Source organism: Semicossyphus pulcher, unplaced genomic scaffold (assembly GCF_022749685.1).
Source record: "Semicossyphus pulcher isolate SPU_LCO1_2020_fin unplaced genomic scaffold, fSemPul1.0.p SCAF_16, whole genome shotgun sequence".
NCBI lineage: Eukaryota > Metazoa > Chordata > Actinopteri > Labriformes > Labridae > Semicossyphus > Semicossyphus pulcher.
In genome coordinates, this window is record NW_027211670.1 from 17,023,564 (window position 1) to 17,050,044 (window position 26,481).

At 43.6% G+C, this 26,481-nt stretch overlaps 1 protein-coding gene across 2 annotated transcripts in view; it reads right to left on the reverse strand.

Annotated features, from left to right (window-relative positions):
• The window catches only part of LOC138593538 (disks large homolog 5-like), a 44,546-nt gene extending 20,513 nt beyond the window's left edge, over nucleotides 1-24,033 (reverse strand). Inside the window, exons 1-13 of one of the 2 annotated variants that reach the window (XM_069664597.1) lie at nucleotides 23,363-24,033; nucleotides 14,841-14,909; nucleotides 12,930-13,083; nucleotides 12,471-12,614; nucleotides 10,137-10,320; nucleotides 7,054-7,310; nucleotides 6,400-6,712; nucleotides 4,835-5,065; nucleotides 1,982-2,166; nucleotides 1,757-1,882; nucleotides 1,371-1,503; nucleotides 1,159-1,283; nucleotides 133-308 (exon numbers count right to left, since the gene is read on the reverse strand). In XM_069664597.1, the coding sequence (XP_069520698.1) occupies nucleotides 133-308; nucleotides 1,159-1,283; nucleotides 1,371-1,503; nucleotides 1,757-1,882; nucleotides 1,982-2,166; nucleotides 4,835-5,065; nucleotides 6,400-6,712; nucleotides 7,054-7,310; nucleotides 10,137-10,320; nucleotides 12,471-12,614; nucleotides 12,930-13,083; nucleotides 14,841-14,909; nucleotides 23,363-23,660 (2,395 nt within the window). In that variant the 5' untranslated portion in view covers nucleotides 23,661-24,033. Of the gene's footprint in view, nucleotides 1-132; nucleotides 309-1,158; nucleotides 1,284-1,370; nucleotides 1,504-1,756; nucleotides 1,883-1,981; nucleotides 2,167-4,834; nucleotides 5,066-6,399; nucleotides 6,713-7,053; nucleotides 7,311-10,136; nucleotides 10,321-12,470; nucleotides 12,615-12,929; nucleotides 13,099-14,840; nucleotides 14,910-23,362 lie in introns of both variants that reach the window. The other variant, XM_069664596.1, reaches the window with a different exon arrangement.
• Nucleotides 24,034-26,481: the final 2,448 nt, after the last annotated feature.

Consider the following 26,481-nt stretch of genomic DNA (forward strand, 5'->3'; position numbering starts at 1 on the left):
CTATAGGACATTATCAAACCACATAATAAAACTTGATTTGTTATGTTTGTAGTAGATATCATATTATTAACATATATTCTGCCTGTCAGTATTTTAAGATCAAAGTTTGTTTCGTTGGAGTGTGAAGCCGACCTTTGTGTCCGGCCAGGTTTATCTGGATCGGCGTGACGACTCGTCCTCCCAGCGACTTCCTTCTGCGTACCACCATGTTGATCACCCCCTCGCCGCTCAGCACCGCTTTGATCACCTGCTTCCTGTCCTTGTTGGTCAGGTCCACGTCGTTAATTTTCAACAACCAATCATTCACCCTGCACAGAGAGCAGAAAGTCAGAGTTCAATTCATCAAATTGTGGAAATATTTATAGAAAATAGAAAAAGCAAAAAAAATCCAACATAATGAGGTTCTTATTTGTCCAAATATGAGGACACTTTAGGCCGCTTTCCCATTGGTCAAAAAAACCTGCTAACACCTAGCTTTATTGCTTAGTGGGAAAGGTTACAATCGGCATTCAGACGCGGGTCAAATAACTCTGCAGTAGACCCGGGTAATTATCGCCTCGGCTCCGATCGGAAACACAATACCCGTGTTGACACGCTAATCTCCGCCCCCTTTCCGGAACGATGCTATGCTCCATCTGTAACTTCTGCGACTCCTCGTCATCTCAGCTACAAATTCCGCCCGTCTCTGTCCGAGCAGCGCTCAAACATCATTCCAAATTTGTCGGCACCAAGTTTAATAAACAGACTGAATGAGTAATAGATACAATAAAGACCTAACCACTGTAACATCTTCACTGTTTACTAACCCTGTCTCTGGCCGACAGGAGTATACTTCACTGGCAATGGGAAAAGAGACAATCGGCATCTATTAGTGGGTCTTCCCGGGTCTGAAACGTCAACGCGCTAATTTCGGCGAGAAGGGGATATAAGTCACATGACATGGAAGCTATTGAAAAAAAATAAATTAATATAAAATATTAGCAGCAATAAAATCAATAATAAAATGAGGTGTGTCTTATTTGTTCAAGTGAGTATTAACCTCTGACATTGATTTTAGGACACTGGGGGCATTTGATTCAACATGTTTATATTCTCCACACATAAGTTTTGAAACTTTATAAAAATATGTTTAAGTGAAGTTTCAAAATAGAAACTTACCTTAATCTTCCTTCAGCAATACTTCCTTTATCCACCTTACTGACAAATATGCCACAATCTCCTGGTAAATACGGATCATTTACCCCTTCAGCGATGTCAAACCCCAGTGCTTTCAAATCCATGTCCTGAAGAAGACAAAAAAATTAATTCAATTATATTCAAAACTTAATCAACTGAATCTACATCTAAAAAAAAACATTTGCTGTTCTTACTCTGTGCTTTTCAATTTCTACAACTTCCGTCTCCCACTCCATTGAGTCCGTGTCGATGGCTGAGTCGTGTGAGCTGTGAGCCATCAGCTGACGAAACCTTGCCTCCTTTTCCAGCTCGTCCTCCACCTTTTCTCTGCAGGAGACATGAAACATGTAGCTTAATATAAGTAAAGAAGACACATTAAGAAGTCTTACTTAGTGACATAAGTCCTCCACTGGGTGGCAGCAAAGCTCCGCTATGAAATCTACATTATTGTTCCAAAAGAAAAAGAGCACAGGCTGTGACAAAAGAAGAAACTCCATGAATACAATTTAAGTTTTAATCCTAAAAATAGAATAAAAAGATCCCACATGTACGGCAGGAAAAATGTGAAAGAATGACTCACTTCAGTTCTTTGAGTTCCCGCGCGGCGTCGTTCTTCTGCTTCCTCATGTCATCCAGATTCCTCAGCGCGTCTGCCAGATCACTCACAGCTCTGTCCCTCTCCCGCCTCAGGTTGTCACACAGCGTGCTGACAGTTTCATAAAGAGGCACACAGGATGTAAACAAATCATTTCTGTCCTAGTTTTTTGCTGCGACGTAAATACATACTTCCACACAGGCTGCTCACCGTATGCTCTCCCGCTCCGCCACGATCTTGTCCCTCTCCTGGAAGGCCCAGTCCCGTCGGCACTTGGCCACCTCGGCCTCCTGCAGCGCCTCCTTCAGCTCCTGAGAGATGGCCTCGTACTGCTTCCTCAGCATGTCTATCTCCTTGTTGGCTCGCTCCATGTCCAGCGTGGCCGAGTCTTGTTTCTGGAGGAGGGCGGGAACATTTTAAAGAGCTTTTGTGAGTCCTGTTTATTTGTATAGGGACCAGAATGAAGCAAGCAAACCAATGCAACACACTACAGCATTTATAGCCATGGCTAATTGCAATGCCTGATAAACAGGCTTTGGTATCTGTTTGATTGCAGTTACAGATAAAGTTCAAATTACCTCGTTGTAAATGGCCGAACATTGGAAGATAAACGGATTCCATGTGTCCGTGCTGCACATTTTAAACCTAACTTAGCAGTGAAAGCGAGCACCCCATGCAGACGTGCAGGCCTCAATGCGGCGACCCCGGATTCGAGTCCGACCCTGGGCCCTCTGCTGCCTCATCATCCCCACTCTCTTCCTACATTTCCAACGCAATAAAGGTTAAAAAGTTTAGCTCAGTGGGTAGAGCAGGTGCCCCATATACAGAGGCTACAGTCCTCGACACAGTGGTCGCCAGGGCTGTCACGGTAACCGCAATCCTGCTGTTGTGTGACACCAACCGCGGGGTGCACCCAGTGACCGTCATCACTGATATATTTTTTTTAATATCATGGATCCAGAGATGTTGTTCGGTGCACATCCTGCGTCTCTGATGCATTAAAATCTAAAAGGGACACACCTCATCTTTCCGTACAGAGCGACACATTGTGAACAGCAAATCCATTTTAAAAATCAAACTAATCAGCAAAATAAATCCTGCTGTAAGAACACCACTGTTTCAACCCTCTGAGCATCTCATCGGCGCAGACGAGCCCGTGTTCGGTCTCGCGACATGCTGGTTTAGCCGCTACAACAACAGCTTGCCCATCACTCAAATCAAATCAAGGATTTTATTTCAACAATCAAGGATAAGAACTGAGTAGTGGTTAATAAACTTGTGTTTCCACCGCTCATGATGATGATGTTTTACCGTGTGGGGGAAGCATTGTGGTGAAAGAAACAAAACATACTCCGGCAGCGGGCTGAGGCGGGGGTTAACTGTCGAACCGTACGGGGGCGTTATTGTTTCACCGTGGTGAGAAAAATTAAGTACATCCCGCCCTCAGCCCTTTGCTGCACGTCATCCCCAACTCTCTTCTCCCAGTGTTTCCTGTCTCTCTTCAGCTGTCCTATCAATGAATATTAGAAAAAACAACACAGAAGGTTACATTCATTTAAGAGTTGCCTTAAAAGTGGTAATCTCGGGGCGCTGGTTTGGCTCAGTTGGTAGAGCAGGCGCCCCATATACAGAGGCTACAGTCCTCGTTGCACTGATCGCAGGTTCGACTCCCAGTCTGCCGATCATTTGGTGCATGTCGTCCCCTGCTCTCTCCTCCCAGCATTTCCTGTCTATCTTCAGCTGTCCTGTCAATTAAAGGCAAAAAAGCCGAAAAAATAATCTTTAAAAAAAAAAAAAAAAAAGTGGTAATCTCGAAGATCTCAGTTTTGTTCTCTTTGGCGGCACCTATGGCGATAAATGGTAATTGCGGGAGCACACTTTCAACATATCCAGACAGAGTGACGTCCACTCAGTTTGCCTTCATCTGAGCGTCCAGTTTGTTTCTTTTTCTTTGGATTTTCACTTATTTTTGAAGTTGTATCTGTAGTCATCGATCTTTTCTCTGTTTGTTCAGCCAAAGTAGATTACTGTTTACTCGCGACACTTGCAGAGACCGGAAAAGCAGCCGCTTCGCTCCGCCTACCTTCTCTGGCAGACCAACCACTGCTGGCTGATGGGAAACACGTCACTAACTGGGAGTTTTTCGTCTTGTTCTTAACTTGAGGTTAACTTTTTAATTAAAATTCTGTTCACAAACTGCGTCAGTCCCCTTTCCCCACACAGTTAGTCTCACTGTGTACATGTGTTACATCATCTGTAAATGCAGGACTCGGAGCAGTTGGTCCTGACTCAACTTTTGATGCAACACACGGCAACATCAGCCTCTCCCGATTGCCAGTCAAACCCACAGTCCTTCTGGAATACTTATTAAGATGAAGGTTTAATTCTTCTTTTAATGTTCAAATCGTTGCACACAGAAACTATCAGTCACTGTGCAGTGTTTTGGCGCGTGAAGCCCTTAACTTAACTCACATGAAGAAGAAATTTTCAATGCTCAACCACAAACTTTATAAATAAACTGCAAACTAAAACGCAACTCCTGCCCATCATGTTTTTCAGGTAGCTTGAGGCAGAACAGATTGGATTAGGTAGTGTGGTCAGAAGTGGGTCAGATATAGTAGAATAAGTGAACGTGCCGGTGGATCCGTAGCACATGCTCCCTCTGTCTGAGGCTGAAAATAACTGCACAGCGGGGAGACGGCCGTGCAGCGAGAGCAGTAATTAAAGCCACAGCTAAATTAATTCCATTAGACTTCACTGTACTCTTGTTTGGCTTAATTATTCTTCCTGGTGCAGCTTTTTTTTTAGCACTTCAAAGACTGTAAAAGCTGGTAATTTACTAATGCAGGAATCTCAGCACTTTCATCGCAATTAACCTGACAATCACAGCGGCGTGACGGGTGAGACAAACGTTTCAGAGCACAATCAATGTGTGGAAACCCCCCAGCTGCTTGAACGAAAAAAACTACTACTACTATACGAGAGGGGATGAAGGGATTATTGTCAGTGGAAAAAAATCAATCCCTCCACTTGTAATGATAAATCTCCCGTCTGTCTGGCTACCTGTCTGGCCTGGTAATACTCTCGCAGCAGCTGGTCCCTCTGGATGATGGCCTCCGTCCTCTCCTGGCGGGCCACGTCCCTCTCCTCGCGCACCGTCTCGATGTCCTTGCAGGCCTGGCTCAGCTCCTTCTGGGCCTCGGCCTTGTCCTTCACCTCGTGGCAGTATTTCTCCAGCAGCTCGTTCTTCTCGCAGATCGCCCGGTCCCTGTCCACCAGGGCGGAGGCCAGCTCCTTCATATCACACAAAAACAGAGTTTTATTCAATTTTGATTGGACATTTTTTATTGTTTTATTTAACACATCTGTACCTGCCTCTTTGGCCTGTTTCTTTTGCAGTTTAGGCACTGGAATTACCTCCTTTGGGATCTATAAAATCTTACCTCATCTCTTCCTTTAAGGCTACGAACTGTAAATGACGGCTAAAGAAAAACATGTCGATTAACAGCTGTACTGATGCCGATTCATAAGGGCCCTGACCATAGACTGTATATAAAGATGTACGACATTACAGCTCCCTAAAAGTGGAGCCAAACCCTCTCTATCGCCCCCTGCTGACTGGCTGCAGTATAGGTTATAAAGCCCGCCTCCTCCATGTTCACAGGTGGGACATGAGTCAAACTATAAAATCAAAAAACATGTCAAATAAATGTTTCTCAAACATAATTTCTGTCATTATAGTTAGTTCTTATCATGCTGATTTACGTCCAAGTGTTTATTTTTCTGACAAGTTTAGTTTTAATTTGATGCTGTAAAAAGGATGATTGACAGCTCTGTTGACAAATACAGCTCCTGCAGTCGATCTGTCCCGGATTAGAAGAGTAGAGAGAAAACGATGAGAGGAGACGTAACTAAAACAATCACTAGTCAGTGAAGTTTATATATCTGTGAACGTTAACCTCAGACCAACACAAAGAAACTGTTCTGCTGTCAAACACGCCAACGTGCCGAATCTTTGCTGTGGTTTCGGTAAGTTAAGTGTGTGTTTGGGTTAGCGGAAGTGGCTACGATGTCTCCAACCGCCGATCTCTACTGCGCAGCTCTGGCTCCAATGGAGCACGTCTTTTTATTGAAATAGAAGTCCGTTTGTGTTGTCTGTTTTGAGTTGTCCTTATCAGCTGGCCAACTCTTCCTTAACTGTAGCTTTTAAACAACAAAAATGTCACTTTTTTTGCCCTCTAGAAAAGGTTTAGAAGTTGCTGAAGTTAACAGTGACAGCAGCAAAAACCAGCTGAGCTCAACTGATACATTTGGAGCAGATATTTTGCAATTTTCCCCACACACAGCAAGAAAATTAGCCTCGTAAATCACAATTAATAATGCAGAAATTAATTTGTTTTAAAGATCTTAATTGAAAATGTAATTGCTTCTACTTTTTGAGACTTTTTTTAAATATATATCTTATATTTTTTAATTTTATACCTTGTTTTGTTCTTTTGTTGTGCAAGATTAGCAGTTTACCATACCTGCTCAACAATGAGAAATGATTGTATAAATGCTGGTTATGCTGAACTTAATTAAAAAAAACTGAATGTTTGACCTGACTATGACACAAACAGAGGCGTTACCTGTCTGAGAGCCTCCAGCTCCTCGTTAGCCACCCGTCTCTCCGAGGACGTGTTCTTCAGCTTGGCCTCGGCCACCTCCAGCCCCGTCTGCAGCCGGTCCACCTCTTTGATCACCTGGTCCCTCTCGCTCATGATCAGGCGGTACTCGTTGATCACGGAGTCCCGCTCCTCCTTGTATTTATCGGAGTCTTTGGCCGCCTTGAGCTGCTGGGTCTTCAGCCGCGTCGCCTCCGACTGCAGCCGCTCCATCTCCCGCTGCAGCTCCTTGTTCTGGGCTGCGGCCTTGGACAGCTCCTGCTGGGTGTTGTCAAACCTGTGCATAGGGAGGAGAGTGGGTTTGACAGTGCTTAAATTGTCCCTCCATTTGCAGATGAGATTTTTTTGAGTTGCTTAAAAAAATACATTAAACATAAGAACTAAAAGCCCCGACAGGGACCGCAGACAGCAAGTGACCAAGATTGCAATCAGCATTATAAAAGAAAAGTTAAATTTGGAAGCATCTGCTCGTCTGCAAAGCTTCATCTGCTTTGGATTAAGAATGATTTAAGCACTGTGCAGATCTGACCTTGGCATTAAAATCAGCGGAGGTTACGTGACTTTTTACAGCTGCCGAGTCTGTGTGTGTGCGGCTTCTAGTGATGTTCCCAGCTCTACCTCCTTATCGACGACGAGTACTGCTGCTGGTAGTGGATGGCGGCGTCTCTCTGCTTCAGCAGCATGTCCAGCTGTTTCTGCAGCCGGTGGTTCTCCTCCTCCGCCTGGTCCAGGCGGCTCAGGTCCGCGTTGTGACCGGCCGTGTTCTCGTTGTAGCGCTTCCTCAGGAGCTCGTAGTCGCTCTTCATGGCCTCCAGCTTGTCCACGGCTGAGTCGTAGAGCTTGTTGAGGACATCAGACGTGCCCTCTCGCATCACCTGGAAATGACAGCATTCAGGTGGTGTACAATGTGTCTGCTTGTTTCATCTGTTTGTGGTGCAATTAAATGAGGACAGTAAGGAAGCTGTAACAACACAATAGTGTTGAAGTATAAATATATTTTAAGCCTGATTCAAGCCCATTTAAATCTACAGTTCAGGTAAGCTTTGATGTAAATAACGGCGTCTTGGCAGAGTTTAAAACAGAACACAATCTTTGCTTTCACACCTGACCTGTTAGGTGTGGTTTAAACAAGCTCTGTTGAATTTGGTTTGGCTTATTTATACACCAGAGCTCAAATGAGAGCTTTCATAACAAGTGCAATGAGGTCAGTTGATAAAAAATGGCTGCTGCCTGCTTTAAATCAGGCAAAAGGTGCTGCAATTCTTTGGTAGGAGGGTAAAATGAACCATTTGATGACAGTATTAAAAGTAGAGATATTAGCTTAAATCTATAGGCCAAATTATTTTAAAGGGGGGGTATCAAGCTCATTTCAAGCTTCATATTTCTCTCTGTAATACCTGTGTAGTAGCTCAGCATAATTTACAGTTAAAGAAACTCCTCATTGTTCTCACACTGGTGCTCTGTGCAGGCCCTCATACAGCCTCTGCCTGAAACGACTCAGTCGGCGCTATCCCTTTAAGAAACCCTGCCCCTACAAGCCGACTTTATCCTGATTGGCCAGCTCTCCGAAGCCTGCTGAGGCTGCGCAGTGTTGGCGACTTTCTCGTTAGATTCTTCCTCTTGCCAACTTTTTTTCTGAAAATCGACTAGCGAGAAATTTAGCGACTTTTTCCGACCAGTGAAATACATCATATTGTAATTCATTCCCATGTATGCTGCTTGTCCCGTGCTCAGCAGCACTGCGCTGTCAGGGGCGCGCGGGGCTGGCCTGGGGCAGCGGGCAGGAAGAGGACAGCGGCCAATCGGGCAGCTCGCTCGCCGCAGCAGTGGGAGTTCAGTACATCCCTACATCCCCGACTTCAAATATTATCCCTCGAGGGATTTTGTGAGTATTTGGCTGAATAATTCTCGATCTACCTGTTTATATATTGATCTCTTAATCTCTCCCTCGCTGCACCCCACAGAAACATGTTCTCACAACCACTAAGCGCTGTGCAGATGAATACGTCACGATGTCACCAATATGCAGATTAGCGTATGATGGAGCTAGTGCCAGCTACTTTCATGGGAAAACAGTTGACAACACTGGTGCAGCGTGTAGAAAAAACAGTGTTAAAACTGGCGTTCACAGCAGCCTGCAGACTGAGCTGAGAAGCCTGGGGATTACTCCAACATACTTTTACCTACAGGTTTGAAACTTCACCCACGTTTAGTCTGGACATCCAACATTGTAACATCATATATATGTCTTAAATGTGAAACAGCATAATACCCCCTCTTTAACTTTACCTCTCACTCACCTAAAGCTTCCTGTCTGTCTTTATACTTAAAGTCCCAAGATAAAAAGGCAAATAGCAAAAAAAAAAACCTACAATATATACGGTATATAATCCAAGAAAAAAAGAGGCAATCTAAATGATTACATGAGGTAGATGAGTGCAGGACTTTGCCTGATACATTAAATATATTGCATACATTAAATACATTGCATAATAGCCTCTACACATAAGGTGAGAGCAGCTTATGCTTCGGGCATACTCCATGGCTTTCGGCAGAAAGAAGAGAGAATGTAATGACCACACATTTATCCCATCGTCATTTTACAGCATAAAAAACATTCCGCTTATCCCGGGTCGGGTTGCGGTGGCAGCAGGCTAGTTAGCACAGTCGTCCCTCTAGTCTAGGAACATTTTCCAGCTCCTCCTGGGGGATCCCGAGGCATTCCCAGACCAGGTGGGATATATATATAATCCTTCCAGCGAGCTCCGGGTAGGCTCGGGGTCTCCTCCCAGTTGGACTTACCTGGGAAACCTCGAAGGAGTAGCGGCTCTACTCCGAGCTCCCTCCGAATGCCTGAGCTCCTTACCCTGTCTCTAAGGCTGAGCCCGGCCAGCCTTCGGAGGAAACTCATTTCAGCCGCAACCTCATAATTTCAGTCCCTACCCGAAGCTCATGACCATAGGTGAGGGTTAAATTGAGAGCTTCGCCTCAGGGGTCAGCTCCTTCCTCACCATGACGGTGCGGTACTATGGCCGCAACACTGCTGACGCTGCACCGACCCGTCTGTCAGTCCCACAATCCTGCTTAAGACTGCTTAAGAGACAAAAAAAACTACCTCTAACTTACATGTACACACAGTTCCTTTCAGATACATGTTTTTTGTTTTCTAGTGACTTAACTTGGAATACAAAAGGGTCAAAAGGCTCAAAGAGAAACCAGGTTGCACTGTGTCACTGGCATCTCACAAGCGCACCATAAAAGGTCGACTCTGCTCTGACATCACCGAGCTAATTTGTTTTCTCATTTGACTGACGCAGAACACAAGTTTGCCTAATGATGACATGAGCTCTGAGCACAATGCGGCGTGTATCCTTGCCTTCACAGAGCCATGTAAGACAGGCCCTGTGGTTATGTGGTAATCGTATAATGATCGGACCTTCTGACTGCACGTCAGACGGAGGAACAGAAGCAGGTTCGGTCATTTGTTAGATTTGAAGGAATCTTTTGATCGATGGAGGACGAGCTTGTCTGACCCCATTTCCCTGAATGATGTTGTCTTGGACGTAATGGCCACAGAGAGATAAACATTGATTTCTGTCTTAAATGTCAGGATCCAGATTGTTCCTCAAGGGCAGCCTGAGCTATAAAGGAGCGTGTGCGTACACAGCATGCACCTGTAAAAGTCTGACATTCATATGTACCTGTTGGTGGAGGATCCTCATATCGGCCACCTCCCTCTGGTCGTCGTCGTGCAGCCTCCGCAGCTCCTCGCAGGCCTGCTTCACGTGGTTGTGCTCTCTGACCAGCTGGATGTTGTCCTGCCGCACCGCCTCCAGCTCCTCTTTGAGCTGGGCCTGCTCGCTGGCCAGGCGGCTGTGCAGCGTGCTGCGGGGAGGAGACACCACAGAACGTACCGTTAGACTGTGGGCACTGTCTGACATGTTTAAAGTCAGCACTACGGTACATTGAGCCGAGCAAAATTCTAACTTATGAGAGACAAATACTCCGAAAACATAGGATATAATTTGTTTTAGATGTGATGTTTACTCTACAGAAGAACTGTAAAAGAAAAATGCCTTTTAAAAGTTCCAACGAGATGTCTTCAACTTCCTTGTTTGTTTCTTTAAACGTTCTTAAAACAAAAAGATATTCAGTTTGCAGTGAAAATTAAATCAGCGGCAATTTCTCACGTTAGTGAAGCCGCAACCGGGACAATTTGACGTTTTGGCTGAATAAACTAATCAGATGATGAAGATTGCTGTTAATTACTATAATTTCCTTTCAATTATCTAATCATTTACGCACTTTCCGGAAATAACAGTGTGTAATGATTGGGCATGATTTCACACCGCCTCGTTCTGTGCGTATTCCTTCAGTCTGTGCCGAGAGCTCTTCTAGTCTTATGATGACGTTTCCTTCTAATCCAACATGCAAATTTTTCTACTTTATTTCCTACTTAAGATTTTCATTTAAATAAATGTCTGTTAAGTCTCTATCTATCGCCGAATGAGGTAACACAATGGTGATTGAGCCTCTGATGAAAGCCTTTGCATTTGCAGTATTTTTGCGACCGTCAGTGAGGAAAACTGTGAGCCAACTGTGGACCCGGTTTTCTGGGAAGTGTGCTCCTGCAATTGCCTTTTATCGCCATAAGGTGCCGCCAAAGAGAATGAAGCTGAGATCTTCCAGATTATCACTTTAAATAGATCTATTATCTATACCGCTTATCCTGTTCTGGGTCGCAGAGGGCTGGAGCCCATCCCAGCTGTCATTGGGCGTGAGGCGGGGTTTCACCCTGGACTGATCGCCGGTCAATCACAGGGCTGACACATAGAGACAGACGACCTTTCATGCTCAGTTTCTCACCTACGGGCAATTTTAGAGTCACCAATTAACCTTAAGACGAGCATGTCTTTGGACTGTGGGAAGAAGCACCCGGAGGGAACCCACGCATGCACGGGGAGAACATGCAAACTCTAAACAGAAAGACCGCTACGTCCGAACCGGGGTTTTAAGGGGAGCTCGTTTTAGTCTGAAGATGAGGAATTAAGAGTTAGCTCCTTTGTAATAAAATACTGCACTCATGGTTCCTTCTCAGCTCTTTATTCCTCTTCAAAGCTGCTAATTAGTTTTATTCTGATATTAACATTAAAAGCCTGTTATGTAACACTGCTTAACTGCTCGTAGCACAAACATGAATGACTGCGAGGGCCAATAAAACCCTCCGTGATTACAGAAGGCTAATGTTAGCCTACGTATTAAGTGTCTCATTGATCTGAGCACAGTGTGATTCCCCATTCACAGAGGAGGCTGTTTAGTGTGAATGACTAAGTGCAGAGGCAGACAGGCCGGTAATAAACTAAAGACTTTCTCTGTGGTGCAAACAGGGTGCAGAAGGAGAGGCTTAAACATGGCAATAATCCGTCGTCCGTCTGTTTGCATCGGGGCCAGATGTCGGCCCCCTACACTTGGAGACAGTATGGCATCATGAAATCACACAAATGGAGCGTGCCTCCCCTTCCCCGTCGACTCGCCGCGGCTTATTTCCACGGGACGACAAAACGCTCCGTTCGGTTGCTTTATCCTCATGGCACAGATGCCGTGCCATGCACCCAGGCTTCACATGACGACGATGATGATTACAGAGCGTGCTTTGGCATGAGCTCTTCAAGGGCATTACTTATAGAGGAAGCAATTCAGCGTCTGCTCGCGGCCTTTGGTGCGAAGACACGACTCGGGATTTGCGCCGATAAGAACACAATAAAAAAACTTTTCTAAAAAAGGGATGAAATTAAATTGATTGATTTTCAGGGCTTAACTCATCTGCTTCTGGGACTGCGATAAAGGCTTCATCCCTTTAACTCTCCAAAATAAAATCTGTTCTATGCAATCTGCTGTGAATATGTCAGAGGAAGAGCTGAAGAGCAGCTAAAACCCTGCAGGCTGAGTGCGGATGCATCGAGCACAAATGCGCCGGCTGTTAAAAAATTTACAAAAAAGAAAAAAGGGGGCCTGTAGTTTTTCTTTCCACTCACTGGTAGAAGTCGGCTTTCTTCACCGCCTCCTCGCACCTCTTCAGGGTGGTGCTGTGCTGGTTCTGCAGGGACTGCAGGTCCGCCATCGCCTTCATGCACTGCAGCTTCAGACGCTCGTAGTCGTGACCTGCTTTCGAGTTCGGTCTAAGAGAGAAGGCATAAAAAAGTTGGGATGCATCAAAATTGAGCTTTTAGTCGCCACATGGGAGGATGAGAGGAACATCATACAAACTGTGCTTTTGGGAACACAAGGGAAGAGCAGCATCATTAATACTGCATGCTTACCCGTTGTTTTACAGAGTCGAGCATTTTTTTAAACAATTTTATGTCACGTAAGACTTTTTTTTTGTCTCTTTTAGGCAGAATGACTCCATTCAGAGTGCAGGTGTACACAACATCACTGCGCCTTTCTGTCAATGTTTGCTTTGGAAAAACAGGCACACGAGATCGGAACAGTACCTGCAGTCATCGAAGGTGGTTCCGGGTGAGGAGAGAGCGAGGCGCTTGCGGAGCTCGTCCCTCTCGCGGGTCACGTGCCGCAGCTGGAACAGGACTGTCTCCATCTTCTCGTTCACCTGGTGGCTGTCCATGTGGGCGGGGGGAGGGGAGGAGGCTTGACCGGGCGTACCTGCGGGAGTCAGTATGTCACTGATGGCATGGGGAGTTTGGGGGGGGGAATAAGTGCAGCTCTATAGACTTCTTTAAAAGGCTCAGTTGAGCTTAAATGCATACGTGACGTACGCTTTAAGAGAAACCCCCTTGACGGTTTTCCTTCTGGATTATTTTTAAAAGGGCCAGTTCGCCGATTTTCAACCTCACGCCTCAATCCCACAGGATCCGTGTCCGATGCTGCGGTTCTGCTCCGTCAGACGGCACATGCCCTAGCCTACAGGAAGCGTGTCTGGTCCGCAGTGCAGCGCTGGCCTGAGCAGCTGGATTCGCGAGATCGCCGGAGAACTACATTATCACGCGAGAATTGCGAAATCACACAATAATATCAATGTTAAAACTGTGTGTTTTATGCTTCTAGCATGGCTGAGTGAGTTCACTACTTATTAAATGTTAGATTTTTCCAATATTTCAGTGTGCTGATGAAAACAGGAGTCTGAACCGGTCTGTACATGGTCTTTTATTTTGAAATAACCGGATGCTGTATGCTGTTTTCATGGCTGACTTCCTGTTTGGAAACAATCTGCTTTGTTCAGCTTGACGCATGGCTTGAAGCGACCTCTATCAAAAATAGACTCGTATCTTTAGAGGAGCAGAGCAGAGAGACGCTTCTGGGTCCATCTCCGGCGCGTGCTGTGGGGATACGAGCATTGACTTGAATGGGCGCGATCAACTCCGGAGGTCGCGGCGCACACGGAGCGAGGCGGACACGGATCCTGTGGAATTTAGGCTTCAGTCCTATCATGCTATTACGGGGAGCTAATGCCATTATGGTTGAAAAAAATGCAATTTGGCTCTGTGCCTTAGGAAGACGCTTTCCGCTTCTCCAATGGGCCCTGGAAAACCTCCGCCAGACTTCATAAAACGCGTCATGTGGCGGTGGCCAGGGAGCTCGCTAAACTACACTTCCTCAATCTAGGACGCCCGCCTCCGATGTCATGTCTCGTTCAAAATCGTCAGGTTTAAAATGTAGACTGCAGACATGAAGATTTTTTAGACGATCCACCGGTATACTCTCGTCGTATTTCGGATTTCACTCCAGCGTCTCTCGCTGGGCTGTTCCTTTCAGAGTGAGGAGCGCAATGCACGCTGGGTGTTGTAGGAATGTAGAATGGGCAAAACCACGAGCTGTTTGTACAACTTTCTCCACAGCTATGGCGCCGATTTCAAATATTATCGCTTCTATCTACAGAGAACACCAGCTTTGACCGACAGCGGCTTTTTCCAGGGGAGAACTGCTCCTTTAATTATTGCTTAAATTTTCGCAGCCAAATCAGTTTAATAATCTACTTCTTTATCCACTCAAACTTTGTACTCATTAACCTCAGTGCTTACGAAAATATGACACAGAAACCACCCAAAGTGAACTGATTTAAGTTAAAGTCCTTTCAGTGGCATGGACCAAATCCTCTCTCCTTCTTAGAATGACTACATAAGACAGGTCTGTGTGTGTGTGTGTGTGTGTGTGTGTGTGTGTGTGTGTGTGTTTGGGGCCAGCGAGTTTCTAAATCCTTCTCACATCTGTGTAATCACTTGCATGTGCTCAGAGTCTAAACAGGCAGACACCAATGACCGACTAATATTTGGCCGATCTATCTGCTGAGTTGATTCCTTGTAACGCATTTGTTATTCTTTCCAGGAACAACGATATGTTTTGTTTATATTTACACGCCTGAGCGGCACCACGAGCGCCACACTCACCTAAGCTGCTGAGGGAGCTGCTGCTCTCCGAGTCGGACGGCATGGTGGACAAGATGCTGTAAGTGGAGCCTGCGAAAGGGGGAACAAAAAAAAAAAAAGTCAAATGTGAGTGTACTCGACCGTGTCTGCATTATAGTAAGATGATTATCTCCGGCATTGTGGTCTACATCAAGGCTCGGCGGCTCAGGTTGCACGCGGGGGCCTTTCCTGAAAAAAGGCCAGCTGGAGGAAGAATGAGGTGGGACTTTCCCCGACTCGGGCTGCCGGGCCTGTGGGCTGACAGCAGAGTGTGGCTAATTATCAGTTGGACAGGGAGCTTGAATACTGACTAGCCAGGGCCCCCAAAGAGGCTGCAGCCTCAGAGCTTCTCCTTTCATCTCCTCTGACAACATCACACAGCCCCCCCCTGTGAAAGCCCCTTCTTTTATGGCCTACAGTGATTCATAATTAACTGTACGGAGAGGGAGACTCAGTGCAACACTGTAAGGATTACGGAGATGGTGTTGTTTAATAAAATCAATCAATGTAAGCTACTAAACGCAGAATTTAAACGTCTATTTTATTTTGAAAGCTTCTAGTAAGGCTGAAAAATACACTTTGATTCCATCTAACAGAGCGGCCTTCAAACAGTATCTGCCTGAGGGGCGGAGCTTTACTGTAACGCAGACATGCCATGACAATTTCAAAATAAAAGCGTATCTAAAAGATGATTGCTTCCCGTGTCTCTCACTCTCACTCGCCCATCAAGCCTCGGTAAGCAGGCAGCCAGAGCGAGTGGGTCATTCATCTGCGTGTGACGTCAACTTGCACGGGTGCTTTCTCTTCTGTGGAAGGAGGCTGTTTTCTTTGAGGCCTTCTGTGTTGTAATTTTAGTTAATAGTGTTTGAACTCGCTTGCTCGTTTGTTTTTGATAGAAGCTTGTTTATGTTGGAAGTTTTTGCCTTAGACTGTTTATAAGTTGGCGGCAAGGTGATGCAGTGGTTAGCGCCTCACAGCTAGAAGGTTCCTAGTTTGAACCCTGGTTCGACGCCTGTCTTTGTCCAAAGACATGCTCGGTTAATCGGTGACTCTAAAGTTGCTTGTGAGTTTGAGCATGAAAGGTTGTCTCTCTCTGTTACCCCTTTTTTGACCCAAATCTTTGCTGGTCTAGAACCAAGAACCCCTTACGTCACAGGCGAGGGGCAGGGGGGGGCGGGGTTTCGACAGGAGTGTTGAACACATGTGTCAGCCCTGTGATTGACTGCGGTCAGTCCAGGGTGTACACCGCCTGTCGCCCAATGACAGCTGGGATAGGCTCCAGCCACCTGCCAGCAGTATAGATAATGATAGATAATAAGTTAATTATTTTTGCTTATACTTTGTTCCCTCGTTCTTTTTCCCTGAGTTTTATTTCATTGTTACTTCCCGAATCCCCTAACCAAGTCTGGGAAGCTTGCGATGATGATATTGATCAATCGTTGATCACTGAATCAAACACGTTACATTTCTGTTTAGAGAATAGTTAAAGTAACAATCTTGAACTTTTTCATTTAAATAAATGTCTGTTAAGACACTATCTATCACCGAATGAGGTAACACAATGGTGATTGAGCCTATGGCCCACTGATGAAAGCCTTTGCATTTGCAGTATATCATATTTTTATGGACTGGGTGTCTGTGGCGACACTCGCAGAAAAAAAACACAAGCAGCGCCCAGTCAGTGACGCGTTTTCCATCAGCCAGCAGTGGTTGGTCTGCCAGAGAGGGCAGGCGGAGCTAAGCGGCTGCACTTCTGTTTTTTGTAAGCATTGCGAGTAAACCGTAATCTACTACGGCTGAACAAACAAAGAAAAGATCGATGACAACAGATACAACTTCAACAAGACAAGGTATGTGGCTGGCTAGTATGTGGCTGACCACATAAGGTTATTGTGCACTTTTGTGGGCAACACTGGAAGCGTTGCGTGTGCGTGACGGCTGCGGGACATGTTCATTTTCATTTGAAATGCATGAAAGCAGATGAGGGTCCTCACACTGCTGGTGTGACGCGCACGTATCTCACACGACTCACTGAAGAAAATGTAGAGAATAGGAGGCTCGCTTATTTTTACCGCGAGCCGTGCGCAGTTCTCGGCCAAAATACGCGGTGAAAATGAATGTGTGAGTCCTATTGATCTCGGACGGCAATATTAACATCTCTTCCTGTAGTAAAAGTCACAGGCATGGAGAGTAAAGTAGGTCAACACTTTCGGTATGCTTTTTCTGAGTAAAAGCCTGATCTGGAATTCTGACTCCCCTTGTTTGTACACAATGCTTTTATTTTGAAGTGTTGGAACTTTATTTGGCTCTGAAAGTACCGTCACTTACTCAATCAGTCAGTCAGTCAGTCAGTCAGTCACATACAGACCCATGTGTAGAATAAAAATAAAAAATAAGTTAAAATCCACCAAAGAAAAAAACAAATTAGACGCTCAGATTTAGTCAGTCTACAAACCAAAGTGAGGAAAATCAAGAGGTAGAACCATGACAAAGGGAGCCAGCTGTAGACGTGTGGTAAAATTGGGAAGAGTGCTCTCGTAACCACCGATTATCGGCAGTGGGAGGCGCCCAAGAGACTTGATGATTGTATCTTTAACTAACCGACTGATTGTTTCAGCTCCAAAATAGTTTAACAAAAACACAGTTACAACAAACGGTTTATTCATCTCAGGAGATCCTTATCAGTGTGTTCATGTGTTCCCATAAAAAAATGACCACTGACTGATCATTATCGGCCTCCATTATCCAGCAACAATTGGGCTTTATTGTGACATTTTTAAAAGAGACACATGGTGGATAAAATGTGAGAAACAGAGAGCCCAAAAGGGACTCATGTGAAACAGAAAAACAGCAAATCCAAGCAACTTTATGAGTAACCAGCAAATGTTATAACTCCACTTCCAGCTTTATTTGTCAGTGCATAAACCTCCTCATTTCCTCCTTTAAGTGTGTCAGAGAAAAGAAGATTTTAATGATGCTTAAAATATTTAACAAACTGCACAAGTCTCCATCAAACAGCCCACATTGCACATTCACTCGGATCTAACTTAGCCTTGGGATGAGCTGCTTATAGTTCAGTTAAATCAGCAACTTCCGCCCTGATGTAAAGTGTGACGCTGGAGTCTGAGCGGGAGCATGACAAACGATTCTATTTACCCACGTCTCAGTCCTCTAAATCAATCCCCGGCTGGCTGAGCTCCCACTAGCTCAAGGAGACTATGAGTTTGATTAAGACTGGAAGGAGCCCAGCTAACATGGCTCACCCCTCTTTTTCCCAGCAAAGCACTGAAAGAAGAAGAAGAGAAAAAAAAGAGTGATGTGCCTCAGGAACCGTGGCATCCCATGGATCAAGCTCTCTTTGTTCTCGCTCTAGCTTAAGTTTCCCATGACTCTGTTTGAGCAGAGAGTGTCTCAATGGGCAAGGTTCACTGTGTCATAGCTCGCTCGCTTTCCTGCTCCGTGGAAGTCATGTGACCCGGACCTCACTGCGGGTCTGACCCTCACCGCTCCAGTGTCTCATTTAGGTTGAACTGTTTTTCTGAAGTTGCGGCAACGTGGTGGAAAATGTTCTAAAAGTTTTCTCTCAAAGCTGAAAGAACAGGAGCACAAACAGTGAGCGCTGATAATGACGATGTGACAAAATAAGGTCAATATCATTTGGTGTCAAAGCTGAAACCCTTTTTAATCTACGTGTCCAGTTAGGTCACGTTTTCTTTGATCTAATTGATCCATCCGCTCCAGGAAGTTTCTCTCACATTGCCTCAAGTTTCATGAAGGAAGTAATAAAAGTAAACATTCAGCAGGCAATAACTGATAACTGCGAATTTATGACAGGGGCCACTACTACTACTCCTACTACTACTACTACTGACGAACAGACAGGAGCTAACTTGCTGGCATGGAGGGAGCTGAGGTGTCAACTGTTTTCAGTTATTACACAGCTGTGTTAAATACTTGATTTTGATTGGTTAGTTACACCATTCGGAGGTCTGATATTTCTCTGGAACAGACTGTTGCTATGAAGAACAGACCGTTGCTAGGGATGCGGCTCGGGGTTGGAGTTCCATTCTGCTACAACAACCTGCTTACTATACTATTATATACATTATCACTTATGTATTTCATGCTTGCTTTGCCAACAACTTCTACTGCAACTTGCTATAGACTGCAAAGTTGTCGCTACATTTTGTTTAACAATGTTAGAGTAATAATCTTGATGACGTCACTATCTATCGCTGAATGAGGTAACACAAGGGTGATTGAGCCTATGGCCAACTGATGGAAGCCTTTGCATTTGCAGTATTACAGACTGGCTGTCTGTGGTGACTTTCACAAAAAAAAAAATCACAAGAGGTGCCCAGTTAGTGACGCGTTTTCCATCACCTGTGTCCTTAGAGAGGGTAGGCCGAGCTAAGCGGCTGCTTTTCCGGTCTCTACAAGTGTTGCGAGTAAACATTAATCTACTATGGCTGAACAATCAAAGAAAAGATCGATGACTACAGATACAACTTCAAAAATATTCAACGCTCAGATGAAGGCAAACAGTCTAAAAAGGAAAGCGACCGTCAACGAGGAAAATCAAGAGTTACAACTGTAACAAAGTATCCAACCGTACGCGTCTGGTTATCTGGAACATTTGCTCCCGCAAATTACCTTTTATCGCCAATAGGTGTCGCCAAATGGAATGAAACTGAGAACTTCGAGATTATCACTTTAAGTCAGCCAATACCCAAAGTGCATGCATTGGTATTGAAACTTAAAGAGTCTGATTAGTGCATCTTTAATAAAATCTGATTTAACACCACATACACATAAATGTTTTCTAATAATAGAATGGGCCTCTTTAACAGCAGATACGCTGACGTCACTTGGAGCCACCAGAAGTTTGTTACACATAAGCGGTTGTACTCAACAAGACCTGTAAACAGCCTTTTTGAGGTTTACAAAATAGGTGGAGTTCTCATTTAACTACTATTTGATGGGTTGCCATGAAGTTTGCTATAGACATTAATGGTGCCAAGAGGATGAATAGAGTTGCACCAGATTGTTAACATCTGTGGTTAAGAAAAGCAACAATTACTTTGGATGTTGGTGCAGCGATGATTGTCTGTGTGGACTTTGGTGTTCCTCTTTGTTCCCACAACTAGCCCCACCACCAAGGTCGGATTTAAATTGGTCCAAGACTTTGCTTTATCAATATAGTATATTAAACATGAGAATTATACCTTTATAGAGTGGCTAGCATGGCTGTAAACCATCTACCACTATATCGATCATGGGTGTGAAGCAGCTAAACCACTGTTTTGGTTCTACAATAAAATGCTTCTTACGATGTCTGTGCTCTAAACTACTTCCCCTTTAATAGGAAGAATGTAAAGTATAAATAAAGTTGTAAATAAAACCATTGAAATCCAGCATTTAACTCTCTGACTGCCTTACGTTCAGTCTTATTTACAGCGGCACAGCAAAGCCAAGTGAACACGTCAGCCGTGATCCACGCCCTTATAATGTGCTGCCGTCATGTTATTGTTCTGCACCAAAAGGTGAGAGCCGTCTGTAAACAAAAGGTCTCTACTGTCGGCCCTGCAGCTACGGTTATATAAAACTACAGAATATCTTTGTGTATTTATGAAAACAAAAAAGCCCTTTTAAGTACTGTATCATTCTCGCAGCTCTGTGATCAGTTCAATAGGCAACATTTAGCTCTGTTGTTGACATTTGATTTCAGAGCGCCTGCTGGGCTTCGCTAATGAAGCTAACACTCGTTAACCCTGTTTTGATTTCAGAGATGATCCCTGTCTGCCACCCTCTGGGATTCTGGGCATCTGGGGAGCTGCTTCATCACGCTGCTGACAGTGCATATTGTTTCAAAACATAGGCTGTAACCAGCTACCTCTTTTCCTGGGGAAAGGCCCTTCTTTTGGCGGCGCAGTGGAGGAACCTGTCTGCCCAGTAGCGAAAAGCAGCTCAGCCCATTTGTGTGACTACCAACAGGCAGCAAAGACTACAGCAAAGACTGATTCAAAGAGCAGCACAGAACGTGATCATGTAAAAACGTATCCAGCTGCAGCAGAAATTCAGTGGCAGTGCGCGGTTTTACAATTGGTGCATGATTGTGAAATGCTGCACAAAAATGAAAAGCTTGGAAAAAAGAACTCTCTGTGCAGCTTCATTTCTCTTATAAATAATGCCAACAGAATAAATGTATAATTAACACCTCACTATTCAGCTCGTATGATACAATATCTGAGTGAACAAAGTAGCAATGCAAATATTGCTTTTGAAATGCAAAGGTGGCGGAGAGGTGCTGAGCGAGGACCATGAAGCAGTGTGCCTCTATTTCTGTCTGCTGCTGAATATGAAAACTACACATGAAAGGCAGAATTAGTGCCAATTTTTCGGGACATAAATCATTAACAGTTTGGCGTCTGCTGAATTTAACAGCGAATTTATAAGCATCGTAAAAAAAAAAAAGGAGGAGCAATTTTGCGGCTGCAGGATTTTGCTTAGAGGAAGAGAATCAAACCGCAGAGAGGATATGAGGAAGCTGATCGACTGTTCGTGTCATCTTATCATTGTATCATCTAGTGTAAACTCACAGGACTAATTGGAAGAATATAATTTGATGCATGTTGTTGATCTTTGTGGATTTTGCCTTGAAAAAAAAAGGTATTTCTGACTATATTGTTCCTGCGAAACGTGTGTACTGTACACTGTGGAATTTGGTAGACTGTAAAATGATCACTTGTACCAAAGGGGTGGGACAAAATATCGTCGATATCGTCGTCCTGACTTGTGCAATACAATTATCGATAGGCTTGCGGCAAATATTGATATTTAATTTACAAATATATGCCGCTCTAAACACATTTCCCTGCTATTTTGACTCACTGCGTCACTACATCATGACTCCTCAGGGAGGGCGAGGAGGGTAACGTGAATATACTGCAATATATCAATTATCGCAGAATCGCTGTATCGTGATATTATCGCGTATCGCACCTGGCACCCTGTGATTCCCACCCCTATTATACCACATACAAATTGACATTCACTGCCTTAATTGTTTTACTCATTAAATAAGAATAGATGCAAAACAATACTGATGAATGTTTTTCTCAACAAATGAATGCTGTTGCAGTATGTGAATTATCGCAGAATCAGTGTATCGTGATATTATCGCGTATCGCACCTGGCATCCTTTGATTCCCACCCCAATTATACCACATACAAATTGACATTCATTGACTTAATTGTTTTACTCATTAAATAAGCGGAGATGCAAAACAGTGCTGATAACAAAACATGTTGCTTTTTTCTGTTTTTCTCAACAAACGAATGCTGTAGCAGTATGTGAATTATCTCAGAATCACTGTATCGTGATACTATCATGATAATATCGTTATCGTGATACATGATAATATCGTTATCGTGGGCCATGTATCGTGAGTTACCCTGTGATCCCCATCCCATCCCAATAAAATCAACATTTATTGATCATGGCTAATTTTCTACTTATTTAAGTATAAACGCAAAACAATGCTGATTTCCAAAGTGAAAAACACAATGCTTTTTCCTGTTTTTTTTTCTCATCTCATCTCATCTCATGATTTTGTTGTACTCTTTGGACAAACACAACACTGGAGCTGAAAATTCAGTCAATTATTAGAAATTAATGCATGACTTTTTTGGGGTATGGATTTATTGTTTTAACCACTTTTTAAGCAGAATATTTCCTGGAGTTCCTCAATTAAAAGTATGTGATATTAAATAGAATATATATAATTTGGGTTTTGGACTGTTGGTCGGACAAAATAGGCAAATTTACATTATATTTATTTGACATTTTTTAACGTAAACGTTACTCCTCGGAACTGCCTAATTCATTCATAATAAAATAGTTAGTGTCATTTGCGGCTTGGTACTAAACCAACAAAAACTAAACAACACTGTAAAGTAAGTCACTGTCTACACTGTGTGCATTAACACATTTTTAATTCTTCACTCATTCACTGGACTCTAACAGTGGGTTATTGATTCAAACACACACATTTAGAACTTTAGGCAGCCCTGCTGTCACTGCATTGATTGTCTGGGTCCTTTTTAGGTCCATTAAATGCTTTCACAAAGGGCTGGCAGGCTGTGCTTTTAGTGACATGGCAGAGGAAACAAGCACAGTAGTGTGAGTGTAAATAAGCATCAGGTCACATGATTGTGAAGCCCTCTCTCCCTCTCTCTCTCTCTGTATTCTTGCCCAAAGGAAAAGTCATCATGCCCTTCATCAAGTTGTCATATGGTCAATACCGCTAATGTAAGTTAGATCATTCTGGATCGAAGACTGGATCAGAACCAAAATAAAAGGGCACTAGTCATCTAAAACACACTGTACATTAGGATAATGAAGCTAAAGATGCTACCATACATATCTATTATTAACAATCTATTCTTACTCTATTGTAATAACAAGGACAAATCAAGTTATTAACCCTAGTATTATGTCTTACCGGTTGTGTGATCCACCGGTGCGATGCCGTCCAGCAGCACAGAGTGCAGGTGAGGGTGCGTCTTCTCCAGAGCCGAGCAAAACTCCGCGAAATGGTCTCTGTCCTTACTTATCAGTATCTTCAGCAGAAGGTCCACTTTTTCCGAGTTGGAGGAGCAGTTGTGTCCCAGCTCGTAGCGTTCAGACTGGCTGAGGGTCCCGCAGTGAGCCAAAACATCCACAACTCGGCCCGCATCTGTTATCGACTCCACTAAGTTCTGGTAACATTTCTCCAACAACTCTTTATGCTTGGGCTCCATCTCTCCTTCTTCTTCTTCCCTCACTTCGCTTTAAAAGCAGCTCCGGGACGAATCCAGCTTCTTTAATCTTTCTGGCAGTCACTTCCTACTACTGTGGCGACTCACCGAAACTATCCCGCTCGGCCCAGTTGGGACGGTTTTCCACCCGAATTGAAGGATACACAAGAAGTAGCCATATTTGTTGCCCAAGGCTGTTGACTGCACGAAGATGACAACACATTTTCCAAACCGCCGCTCCGTCCTTCCCAACAAAAAAAAGACGTCTCTGTCGCTTTAAGCTCCGCTCTGCGCACGTTACGAAGACATTATTGTCCCGAAATCAAGTTCTCTCGACATGCTGAAAAGTGTAACAACTCTTCAGACTACAAACTCCGCCATGTCTCACCGCTCAAGCAGCTGTAGCCCTCTGCCAATCATATTTCCGTGCAATGGACATTTAAGGTAAAGGGAGGCGGGGCTTTGTTTGTAAACGCACCTGGCTCCCATATCGCCACTGTATTCCCATTACGAAAAATAGGCCTATTACATGACATAAAAGCAGAGGTGGAAGTTTGTTTACAAGTACTGCACTTAAGTATATATTTCATCTAGTTTTACCTCCCTTTTTTTTAGTAGGAGGGGTATTTCCATACTTCTCATACACTACATTTCAGAGGGCAGCATTGTAGGGGAGACTGGGGACGGTTGTAACACTTTTTGCATTTATCCCAATAACTCAAAGACTTGTTTGAGTAGACCAACCACAAAAAGCTGAATCACACAAGGAGTGCTGTTGTACAGTACACCTATGATTCAGTCTTCAGTAGGACAGCCGTGCTAATATTCAGTCCAACAGCACAACCTAGAGTGTTATATTGCTTATATACAACACTTCTACAAGCTGATTATGTTTTAAACAATATAAGCATCTAAGCAGAGACAACAACAACAATCTAGACAACAACAGTTTGCTGTCTTGTTAATTAATGATATTTAGAACGCCTGATACGTATGGTTACAAAGACTCAGTGCTATTGTGCTCTTTATTAGCACTCATGGAATGCCTGTCGTCGAATTGAATTACTTGGTCTGAACTTTAAAGTTACATCTGTCTGCCTATTGTACTATTTAAAGTTGATAAAGTATGACATACAGTTCACACTACTTATTTAAGAGTCCAGACAGGTTCCAGAAACAGTCCCATGCTACAACTGTCCCCAGTCTCCCCTATATTTTTGAAGCACTTGTATGTAAATAGACAATTTTACCTTTTCTGGTACTTCATACTTCTCCTTCAGTACATTTCAGAGGTAAATAATTTCCTTTTTACCCCCCTTTGTTTGTTTGATCCCCTCCTGATTCGCAAATTCAGATTAAATACAAAATATAATCCACAAATGAATGACGGTGTATTAAAATGGATTAAGACGAGACTATATTAATCCCTGGTTATAGCTTCATGGCAGTATCTATATAAGTAATTTAAATAGAACTTTACCAAAAAAAAAATTAATAATTTAAATAATATAGCCTACATTATTCTAAAATTCTTCATAATGTGTAGCCTGCTTGTTGTATTGTATGTATAATTTGATGATTTGATACTTGGTATCCGTCCCATAGTATCAGGATAAACTATATATACACTTTAAAAAGCAGTTTTATCTTTCAGTTGGTGAATCCATGGCTGAAAACATGAGCAAACCGTTCCGAAGTTGTGTAAAGGTTACACTTCAAATCATTAATTTAATGTTATTCTTGGAAAAATATAGATTTTATTGAATCTCTTAATGGAATTCATTCGCTGAAACAGCACACAGATTATGTGACTTCTACGGGCTTTTGATGTCTTATGAGGTAAATCCAGTGTTGTAGCTTTAATGCCATGATTTGATCTCTTTTCAGAGCAGACTGTATACCTACAGATCGCAAATATCTGCCTGTTCCTCATCTGGATTGTCCCCTGACACATCTGCCGCTGCTGCTGTGAGCTTTTCTTCTGCTCCACATAATCCATCAGATCTCAGAGGAGGCAGACGTCACATAAAGCTGATATCCTTAAGAAACAGATGATCTAAAAGCAGACAGTGACATCATATAAGACCACCTATGTGTGCTTATCTCACAGTTGAAGTGTCGCGCTGCTTGATGTAGAAATCTTCTTGGAGCTCATTTGTGATAATTACTGACAGTACTGTGTATTATTCAGAGGCGTCTGTGTTGTGCCTGGCTTTAAAGCTTCATACAGCACACAGTGTGCCTTTACATTCCCCTACTTAACTTCAGCACAGCTCTAACAATGTAAGTGGTTATATAACAACTCAACTAATTTATCTTTTCAAGCAGGGAGAAGGTGGAATGTTTGGGAATTATGTAAATTCCTAACACCATCATATTAGATGGAAATGGGAGGCTCGTACACCCTTAAAACTTTAAACTCCTGCTGTTGTTTTGCAGTGAATACATTATGTAGCAGCCATTTATAGCGTTGTTGTGTGTCAGATAGCGTCCTGCTGATTCAAAGCCTCCTTAGCGGGATGTTTTCAGACCGCAAACACGAATAAAAGAGAGCAGTTGGAGGGGTTCTATTTTTTATCAAATATCAGAGGCCGTGCAGGCTGGATATTGATATCTGCAGCAGCAACATCTCATTATGTGTTGTTCATCTTAATCCTCGGGGTTTGTAATTTGCTTATATGCACTCGTGAAGTTTAAAGCGGGATTATGTCCCGGCTCCCTGGCAACCAAATGTCACTTCACTACACATTCCTCTTTGGACAGCTGCGGGAAATCCACAGGAAATCAACAATGTGGTCAATACTTACTTTTACTGATTGTCTAT